The sequence below is a fragment of the Hordeum vulgare genome, chromosome 2H (assembly GCF_904849725.1).
Source record: "Hordeum vulgare subsp. vulgare chromosome 2H, MorexV3_pseudomolecules_assembly, whole genome shotgun sequence".
In the NCBI taxonomy this organism is placed as follows: Eukaryota; Viridiplantae; Streptophyta; class Magnoliopsida; order Poales; family Poaceae; genus Hordeum; species Hordeum vulgare.
In genome coordinates this window covers 59,173,410-59,183,946 of record NC_058519.1, presented here as the reverse complement: position 1 = coordinate 59,183,946, position 10,537 = coordinate 59,173,410, and the positions used below count along the sequence as shown (strand labels likewise).

The 10,537-nt window shown below is 43.0% G+C and overlaps 1 protein-coding gene across 3 annotated transcripts; it reads right to left on the bottom strand.

Moving 5' to 3' along the window:
• Window positions 1-1,321: 1,321 nt before the first annotated feature.
• On the bottom strand, window positions 1,322-5,866 carry LOC123424953 (proteasome subunit beta type-6-like). Of its 3 annotated transcripts, none has more exons than XM_045108632.1 (7): window positions 5,694-5,866; window positions 4,955-5,031; window positions 3,909-3,947; window positions 3,694-3,813; window positions 3,329-3,422; window positions 3,192-3,256; window positions 1,322-1,800 (listed from the first exon to the last, which is right to left on the bottom strand). In XM_045108632.1, exons 1-5 carry the CDS (start codon window positions 5,830-5,832, stop codon window positions 3,402-3,404), a joined length of 396 nt encoding a protein of 131 aa, XP_044964567.1. In that variant the 5' UTR covers window positions 5,833-5,866; the 3' UTR covers window positions 1,322-1,800; window positions 3,192-3,256; window positions 3,329-3,401. The 3 variants fall into 3 exon arrangements, with proteins under 3 accessions (XP_044964567.1, XP_044964568.1, XP_044964570.1); XM_045108633.1 differs by lacking the exon at window positions 3,192-3,256 and adding an exon at window positions 3,076-3,156; XM_045108635.1 differs by having other exon boundaries at window positions 3,329-3,419; window positions 5,694-5,864.
• Window positions 5,867-10,537: the final 4,671 nt, after the last annotated feature.

The following is a 10,537-nucleotide window of genomic DNA, read 5'->3' as shown; positions in this document are numbered from 1 at the left end:
TTTGTTTCCTGGTGCGAGCCCCTTTAGTCCCGGTTGGTGGCTCAACCCGGGATTAAAGGTCCAAACGGTTCGCCTCCCGCGTCGTTTCGAGCGATGAAAAGCACGAAGCAGAGTTTCACCATTCTCTGTTTCGTCTCCTCTCTCACTCTCCTCTCTTCTTCCCCTCTCTTCTTCCCCTCTCTTCTTCCCTTCTCTTCTTCCACCATGCCAACCACTTGGTACGGAGAGGTGCTCGCACATGGCACGACCAAACTCAATGTCGTGTACACGAACGACAGCGCCATGGTGCCGCGTTTTCTTTCCTATTTCGAGGAACGACTTCAAGAGGCGGAGGAGAATGAAAATTTCATGGGGCTTGATCTAGAGTACACGGCCAAACAACAAGGTGTTGTCGTCATCCAACTATGCTTCAAGAGAAATTTCATGGTCTTTCAATGGGCGAGGTAAGTTTTGAGGCTTTCTTTGATCCAAGGTTATGAAAATTGCATATAGTGATCTAGGTTCCATTGGATAGCAATATGCAGTTTCTATGTTTCATTGGATAGCAATTGCATATAGTGATATATGTTCCATTAGATAACAATATGCACCCTAGAAACTATATAGGATAGCAATATGTTCCATTAGGAACCTAAAGATCAATTTCTCTTAAGTTGTAGTGAAACAATTTTCCTTGTTGTATATTGGCAAAATCGTTAATTGAGGGTTTCTTGATCAATTCATAGGATATGAAAATTGCATAGGATAGCAATATGTTCCATTTGAATCCTAAAGATCAATTCCTCTTTAGTTGTAGTGAAACAATTTTCCTTATTGCTGCAGTATGTAACAAGGAAAAATGTTTCACTACAACTAAAGAGAAAATTATCTTTAGGATTCAAATGAAACATATTGCTATCCTATCACTACTAGGAAAAGGCCTGCTAGTGGCGCACCTGTTTTGGCTACTAATGACGCACTACTGGTGCGCCACTAGCATCACGCCATTAGAATTTTTTACTAATGGCGCACCACAGGTGCGCCACTAGTATCTGGTATACTAATGACGCATCAGGCAATGCGCCATTAGTATAGCTCATGATGCGCCACTAGTATCTGGTATACTAATGGTGCACCAGACAGTGCGCCATTAGTATAGCTCATGGTGCGTCATTAGTATCTGGTATACTAATGGCGCACTGCTCATGGTGCGCCATTAGTATCGAAGACAACCAGATTACAAGAGGTCTATGTGACACTGCTTATCCTGTATCATGATACAGATGGAATTTTCGAGCTATGCTAATACATACAATTATAGAAGTGACACAAGCCAAGGATCTCAATATACAGGTTTGCAAATCCATATATAACCTAAACAGTAAATATGATGGTGTATTAGATGGACAGTGCAAAGCTACAGGAGACAATGTGCATGCTAAGGTGCTCCCAACAACAAAACAATATCAGCTTCAATGAATATTGTGACATTTCATCTATACTGTAGTGGCCAGAAGACAAACAATTACTCCCAGAAATACAGGAGAAAGGGCAAACACCTGTAGCATCTCCTTTTAACATGAGGTGCTCAGCTGCAAATGATCCCCTGCATAAACTCCACTCGACATGTAGCAACTCTACCACACATAAAGTGAGCTATAGTACTAGCACAATCATCTCTCTCTAGATACACATGAACAAAACAATGCCATGATGGGCATCAGTCAGTTTAACATGCAAATTCTAATCTGCTCGAGGCTGAGAGGCCTCCTTTTGTAGAATTCCAATTGGAACTTCAATCTTGCTTGACTGTACAAGTACCTGGAGAAAATTTAACATAAAATTAATAATCAGACCAGTATACCTTCATGAATGTGTCCAAATTCCTTTGTTCATATCATGTAGCCTCTTTTTAAAAATGTTTTAAAGGGTTAGGTGAATGCATTCTTTATTTATAACTAGCAATGGTAAACTAAGAGATAAACGTATTGGTGTATTCCATATTATATTATTATTACCAAGATACATATTATTCTTATAAATATATCAAACAATTTAATAACTGCATCGATGAATCCAAAAGCATTTTATGATTTCAGCTAGCTGTTTCAGCCTCCCTATTTGTTCGTAAATGCCGCGATCATCTGGGACAACCTTTTTTTTCATCACATTTCCAAAACAGAATATATTGCACTTCTAGATATATATGTCATACTGAAGAGCAGGTTCCATACTTCTAGTCTAGTATAAATGCCGCTACCTATGTTGTGACCGAGAACCCGTGGCGGCACGCCGCGCCCGTGGTTATACATCTGTATTTATTTAGAGTAAGAGAAGGGGTGGTAGTGATATAGAGGTTGAGGTAGACGCTATTCAAATTTCTTAAATCAAGGGGAAAAAGCACATCCAACTGAAAAGGAGAGTAATTTAAAATTCTCCATGGTACATACAACAAAAATTAAGCTCAAACCCATGACCGTTATTGTTTTCTTTATCTAAAATAAGCATACAGTATATGGGATTGGTCATTTAACAACAACTTCTTACACCTTTTTTCTATATCTCTCTGCATATAAGTTAATGTGGAGTATCATTGGAAGCAAATGGATTATTTCTATATAAGTTAATGTAGAATATCATTGGAAGCAAATGGATTATTTCTACGTAAAGAATAACCAGGATTCATGAATTTTCTATCCAAAGTGAGAAGTACACTTGACTGTGTTGAATTCATGTATTATTTCTATGTACGCGGCCACAGGACCAACGGATAATGCATGGGAAGGAGAGGAACAGCCACTTTAGTTTCACCTCAATTTTTTCGAGCAAAAAAAAGGTGAGGAAAACCTTGGGAAGCCACGACACACGACACTTCACTTGGTAAATATCTTGACAACGATAAGCAAAATCAGGGGTCTCACCCAAAGAACAGACAAAGCTACAGGTCTGCTAGTATAAACCTAGCATGTTAGTATTCCGAAACTAATCATTCATTATTGTAAGTTCTTAAATATACTCGATTGATACTGAAAATGCAATTGCCAACCACACAGTAAAATTAAAGCTGATGACATGAAGACCAGAGGCGGGAAATACCCAAGTCTGAGCAAATGTGCTAGCTGTAACTCTAGCTCATGTCAACGCGAGATCGAGATCCAGTGGTAGAAGCAACAACCACTAAAGAAAAACAAAAGGGATCAGGAAAAAGAAACCTCATTTGAAGCTTCTTGATTAGTCATAATCCAATTTACAAGCTGATCAAGTGAAGCGCCCTCACCTGAAATTAAACATATATTGAGAAAAAATCCATATGTTTACTGCTTTTACAAGTCAATGCAATATCACATACCTAACTCGCTGAATGCCAAGTCGACTTCTTTCTTTGAGAAGCTCATCTTGCTTAATAAATACGACCTCGTTTTTTAGAACGAATCCAGCTCCTGCTGAAGTTAGGACGTTCAGAAGATTGGACAAACGAATTCAAAACGGGGAATATAGACAATGACAGCAGGTACGAGGAGACCATTGATGAAAACACAGGTATATAGACATATTTTAAAGTGTAGATTCACTCATTTTGCTTCGTATGTAGATGACTAGTGAAATTTCTTAAAAGACGTACATTTAGGAACGGAGGGAGTATAATTTTATATTAGAGCTAAGATAGTTATTTTGGGACAGAGGAAGTAATAGGTTTGATGGCAAACAAATCACCTCCTCTGCCTTGACAACAACAATTGTGGGATCAAGTTGCTGCGGGTCAATGGTACCACTCCTGGGAGCGCTGGCGCCGGCACTAGTGGCATCACCCTCATCACAATGTTCAATTTTCACCTGCATTGGCAAGGAAGACGAACCAAGTAAGCATAGCAGTCAAAGAGGAACACAACAAAAGTGAACAGAGTAACAAATTTTAAGAGTCCCATTACCATTTTCCTTGAGTGAATTGGCCTCAGGACCTGCTGGCCCTGAAAAAGAAACAGAAGTGATGAGAACATTAATTAATATAGCACTCCTCCCCAGATGATGACCTAAGGAAGTTAACGACCCAGAACCGGAATTTTGAGTGGCTTACAACGTCAAAGTAATTTTGATAATTTGGACAAGAATGAACTCAGCTCTCAGATTATGAATGAAAAATAAATGGCAGAAATGCTAGGTTGCAAAACATGAGAGGTTAATTTGGAAGTGGTTCAGTTAGAAGTGGCACAAAAAAATAAAAACTTTGACACTGGTGGTTCAGTTAGAAGTGGCACTTTTAAGATCTAAAACAAATGAAGGCCATTATAGAAAGTCTACAGCATACTGATTGTTGGGTTAGGGCAAGACAAGCATACATCCTATTATTGGCTAATAAATAAGAAGCATCCATCCATTCGGCATAATGCAGGCAGCTCAAGCACATGTAGGCAGCAAGCAACCGACACTAGTTAGGCAATTCTATACAGCGAACACATGCTTTTAGTATGATTAAAATGATGGACTGAACCTTAACAAATGCAGAAAGAGTAAGCTGATCAAAGCATAGTCATTGACATCATTGACCGGCGCCCCACCCAGATACAAGATAATGAGAAGCATGTTACATGTGAGACATAGAACTTATAAGCAGAAAATGGGATGTGTGACTACCAAAAATTAAAGCAGCCCATGAAAAGAAATGATGGTCTGTCACAACTCAAGAGTTCCACTCTTCCACGAGACAAGCAATGATAAGGCGACGACAAAATGGCGGCATGCAAAAGAAAAACACAAAATCTTGTCTTGTTATATTTTGTTTGTTTTGTTTATTATCAACACCAGCAATCAAACATACCCTGCTCATTGATTCAGGGAATAATTAAGAAGTGAAAGTAAGACTAACTTATGAAATAGACTAACTGAATGGTGCCTACTCAAACAACTGAATGTCACACTAACATGTGCTAACAACATGAGAATGTGCCCAATCTTGTGCATAAACATAAGCACTTACAGATCCGGAGCGGCAGACATAGACATTATCTGTGAGCTGACTAATCTTGTCCGAAGCACGGTTTGCCACATACATTCCTGTGAATTAAGATCAGGCAACAACACATATTACATTAAGCAAATAAATCCAGAGAGCAAAACAAATCAATGCTGGCTTCCTTCAATTCGACTGTAAGCACAAGACTTCGTCAGGCATGTTATCTAGTAGCCCAGTAAGAACATCCTACTAACAAATTGATTTGTTTGCGTCTAATTCTCACTGCTCCAGTGATAACTACTATTCTGGTAAACACCAGACTCGTTTGCATCCAATCCTATGGGTAAGAAAGCAAGGTTTGTCTATGAATTTTCGAGTTTTCACATATATGTTAAGAAGTACCTGGAGATCTGATTTGCTAAACCACAGATGATGGTGCTACTCCCAAACCTATATATAAGCTAAAGGGCGCATCTCCCCCCTAATTACTTAACAATCGGATTACTCCCGTGGACTGAAGACGCGGACGATTTCCCCTGATCTCGCAACTAGATTATACTAGCAGGGAAAAAATACTGAATTAGTAGAGGCGCCACACATATACCATGGCAACGGCAGCAGCAGACACATCCATCGGTCCCCCCGCGCGATCTACGAGCTGAATCGGGCCGCGGCGCAGCCGTATCCAACACAACCTAACCGCTAGTGCGTCCACGGGAGAAGCGGGGCGCGTCAGGAGGTCGGAAGGGGGAGGGGGGCGTACCGGTGCTGGTCCTGGAGTCGGCGGCAAGGACCACGCCGCCGTCGTAGCAGACGCCGACGATGGTGGTGTCCATCCGGTGCTCCCCGTCGGTGGGCGCGTCGGCGGAGGCGGGGCCGCCCATGAGCGAGGAGGCGTCCATGGCGAGAAAATTGGATATTTGCCATTTTAAACATCTGGCTTCGCAGAAATGCCATTCTCAAGATGGGCTTCGCAAAAATGCCACCTGGCTCGTGGACACCTGATTACCATGCCATTTTTCCTTTTTTTATTGATTTTTCTTGCTTTTGCATTTAGATGCATCTGAATAGACCACACTACCCTTGGATGTGTACACGTACCTGATCTAATTGTACGCACGGGTAGCTAGCCAACACAACAACAACAAAGAACATCGCGCAGTCACTAATTGCCTAGCCAAGTTCGATCGCCTAGACATCATCGACGTTGATCTCCTATACGTGGCCACTGTAAACTCCTGAACTCCGCTGCGCTGCCGATTCCCCGGGCGCCGTCGCCGTCGACCGCCTCGACGCTGCCAAAATCTATCTTCACTACCTGCACGTACATTGTTCTCCTTCCTCCAAGAACGTACAACAGGGTCCAGCTATTGCCGTTGTTGCATCACTGATGCTTGTGTTCGTGCCTGCCTCCGCCACTCCTTCAGCACGTCGCCTGACGAGCTGCAGCAGCGAGCGCAAGTGTGGGCGAGCAGAGCAGAGGTGAGCTGTGACGGCGAGCATGCAAGGGCGAGTTGCGGCGGTGAGAAGGTGAGAGTGACGAGCAGGCAAGAAGGGGCTTTGGCACGAACAGGGGCAGACTAGTCCTTTTAGGTGCACGTAAATGGAAAAGCAAAAGGAAAATCAATAGAAGAGGGAAAATGGCATGGTAATCAAGGTGTCCACGAGCCAGGTGGCATTTTTGCGAAGCCCATCTTGAGAGTGGCAGTTCTGCGAAGCCAGATGTTTAAAGTGGCAAATATCCAATTTTCTCGTCCATGGCGGCGGAGATCGGCGCAGCGGCGAGCGAGCGAGCGGATGGGATGGGGAGCGGCGATGGCGTGCGTGTGTGCGTGCGTGTGTGTCTGCGGCTTTGGCCTCAAGAAAGAAAGGAAGAAAGAGAAGATGCGCTAGTTTTGCAAAAAAAAAATTAGTAGTGGCGCACCACCTACAAATGCGTCATTAGTAACCCTCGTTACTAATGGCGCACCAGCTGGTGGTGCGCCATTAGTAGTTTTGCAAAAAAAAATATAGTAGTGGCACACTGGGTGAGTGGTGCGCCATTACTAGTTAAACTAGTAATGGCGCACCGTGCCCCGGTGCGCCATTAGTACTTTTGCAAAAAGAAAAATTATAGTAGTGGCGCACCGAGTGTGTGGTGCGCCATTAGTGTCCATCACACTAATGGCACACCTGCACATGGTGCGTCACTGCTATATAGTAGTGGCGCACTACTTGTCTGGTGCGCCATTAGTGTCTATATCATCTATAGCCCTTTTCCTAGTAGTATGCAATTTTCATATCCTATGAATTGATCAAGAAATCGTAAATTATATATATATTCTCTCACGGTTTTGCAAATATGCAATAAGCTAGACATATTGCATATTGCTATCCAATGGAACCTAGAGAGATCACTATAGCTATCCAATGGAACGTAGAGAGATCACTAGCTATATGCAATTTTCATAACTATGACATATCATATTGCTATCCAATGGAACATAGAGAGATCATTAACTATATGCAATTTTCATAACCTTGGATCAAAGAACGCCGCATAAAATTGTTTCACTATAACTAAAGAGAAATTGATCTTTATAGGATTCCAAACTGTAACATATAGCTATCGATCCTATGCAATTTTCATATCTTATGAATTGATCAAGAAACCCTCAATTAACTATCCAATGGAACATATATAGAATCTGCATATTGCTATCCAATGGAACCTAAAAATCACTATATATATGCAATTTTCATAACCTTGGATCAAAGAAAGCCTCAAAAAATACCTCGCCCATTGGAAGATCAAGACATGGTGTTTGAAACATAGTTGGATGACGGCAACACCTCGTTGATCGGCCGTGTACTCCAGATCAAGCCCCAAAAACTTCTCATGATCCACTGCGGCGTCAAGCCACTCCTTCAACTGTCTAAGAAAATGCGGAAACTCCCTGCTCTCATTCGTGTACACGACATCGAGCTTGGTCTTGCCATGTGCAAGCACCTCCCCGAAGCGAGTTGGCATGATGGAAGAAGAGAAGGGAAGAAGAGAGGGGAAGAACAGAGCAAGAGAGGAGAAGAACAGAGCAAGAGAGGAGAAGAACAGAGAAATTGCGGCAGACTCTGCTTCGGTTGTGCTTTTGGAAAGCGGGATGTAAATCGTTTGGGCCTTTAGTCCCGGGTTGAGCCACCAAGCGGGACTAAAGGGGGATACCAACGGTTGCCACCACTATGACAGGCTACGTGTCATGCCTTTAGTCTCGGGTTGAGCCACCAACTGAGACTAAAGGGGGATACGAACGGTTGCCACCACCGCGACACACCACGTGTCAGTCACTGGATCTTTAGTCCCGGTTTTTGGCGCGAACCGGGACTAATGCATCGAACCGAACCGGGGCTATTGCCTCACTAGGCCCTGGCAGCTCGAACCGGGACCAATGCCTGACATTGGTCTCGGTTTTACTTGGACCCGAGGCTAATGGGATTTTGGTCTCCGTCCGAAAGCCTCATTTTCTACTAGTGTAAGAAAAGTGAGGTGAGTGAGTCCACAAAATGTGAGGATAAGATTATTCATCATGAGATTAGAGAAATGCAAGATCCCCACCTAGATATACCACACATTCGGGGAGAGAGGATTAATGAGTTGTGTGAGTCCACTAAATATGAGGTTGATATTTTTCAACAAGATAATGGCGAGATGAGTGATCCGCCACCATGGGAAATTAGTAGTCCACCAAATGAAAAGAGAGAGGAACATCCAATAACTAACCTTTCACAAAATTCTCTGTCTTTGAAATATGTGCAGGTTCAAAAGGCATACCTATCAGCCCTCTTGCAACAATGGGAGATTGAGATCCAAGAACAAATATGGAGGACATGGAGTACCACTACACAAGGTGCGTGTGTGAAGATTGATTTTTAGAAAGGCATTCAAGTACTCAATGAGGTAAAACAAAAAGGATATTCCATTTTGATGCACCCCGAGGTAGAGTCGAGGATGACTCATTTTCAAGAGAGGGGGATGATGAGGTCGGCTTGGTCAGTAAAACAACACCGACCATCCATGAACAAACTCTAAGTTGTGACAAACAAATAGATGATAAAATGCAACACAATTCTAAGGTGAAAGCTACAAATGAGGATTGCATTATTTCTTTGCATGGATATTATCTACTTCCCTTTTACTTATCTTTTATAGATCAAAGAGAGTAGAGGAAAACTCTTCATCAAGGGAGGGAGGATGGTGAGCACATGGGTACATCATACACGACATTTCAGAAAAGTGCACAATTTAGTTGAAAAGAATTACTAAGCCGAATCAAGCAAACACGTGACCAGGTGAACGCTAACTTAAGTTTACCATGTAACCTTGATGACACAACTATGATTTCATCCCCATTGTTGTTGGTTGAACTTAGGTATCACATGGAAGAAATCCAACAACCTATGAGCTCTTGAAGCAACCGGTTTGGATGATAAGTTTGGAGAAAACTAGTTTCAAGTGAAGCTGATGCTGTTAGTTTTTTTTACCTCTTATGCTTCGTTGTGCCACACTCATGTGGTGGAGATACGGGGCCATAGGGGTACATCACCAGAAGCTTCATCAAATTATCTTTCCAATGCAAAAAACCTCACATCATTTGGAGTTGTGAGTCAAAAGTTGTAGTCATTCTCGTGGAAGGTGTCCATGTTGTCAAGTCTTCGCGAATTTCCGTAGAGCTCTCCAACAACTCCCAAAGTCGATTGCTTATTCCTCCAAGGAAGCCATGCAAAAATACTTACTTTTAAAACCATTTTCACACCTAGCTAAGGGGGTTGTCCCTTATATAAAACCCCATCTTCCCGATCTTGTTAGGGGGCTTTTGTCAAACCAAAAACAGCTAGAAGCTTTGCAACCAAGACTGCTTGAGATCCTTTGCTCTTGTGAGTTCATTCGGATTCGCGAGGAGGAGCCTCTAGTTCCCCCTATCTCGTGTTCTACGGTTTTGGCCATTTTGTGTGGGTTAGTCCCGGTTTGTGGTTCTGCGTTTGTTCGGACATCGGGTTGGAGTTCCTGTAGCTTCGGTGAGCCATCCCCAACATATGGGTCGCATCCAACCTTGGCAGGTATAAAGCTAGTTATCCCCGCTACGTACATCTAGTTACCCTCCCCGATTGGATCCTACACCGTGAAGATCGGGCCACCCTCGGGCGTGAATCCTTCAACGGGGTTGTGCCTATCATCAATCCTTCACCCTTGGCCATTGGCTCTCCCAGCTCCTCCTACGTTTCTTCGGTGCGCGCTTGGAGAAGCCCTGCCGGAATTCCGCTGCCACCACAACCACTACCACGCCGTCATGTTGGTTCAGATCTCATCTACCTATTCTCCATCTCTTGCTGGATCAAGAAGAAGGATACGTCACCGAGTCGGGTGTGTGCTAAACTCGGAGGTGCCGCACGTGCGGTGCTTCGGTCGGATTGGACCATGATGCGAATATGACTATGCCAACCACGACCTCTAGATCATTAACACTTTAGGTCTACAAGGTTATGTAGACACCTCTCCCTCTCGTTGATAGAATCTCCATAGAATAGATCTTGGGTGTTTCATAGGAAAAAATTTGTTTCCCATGCAACGTTCCT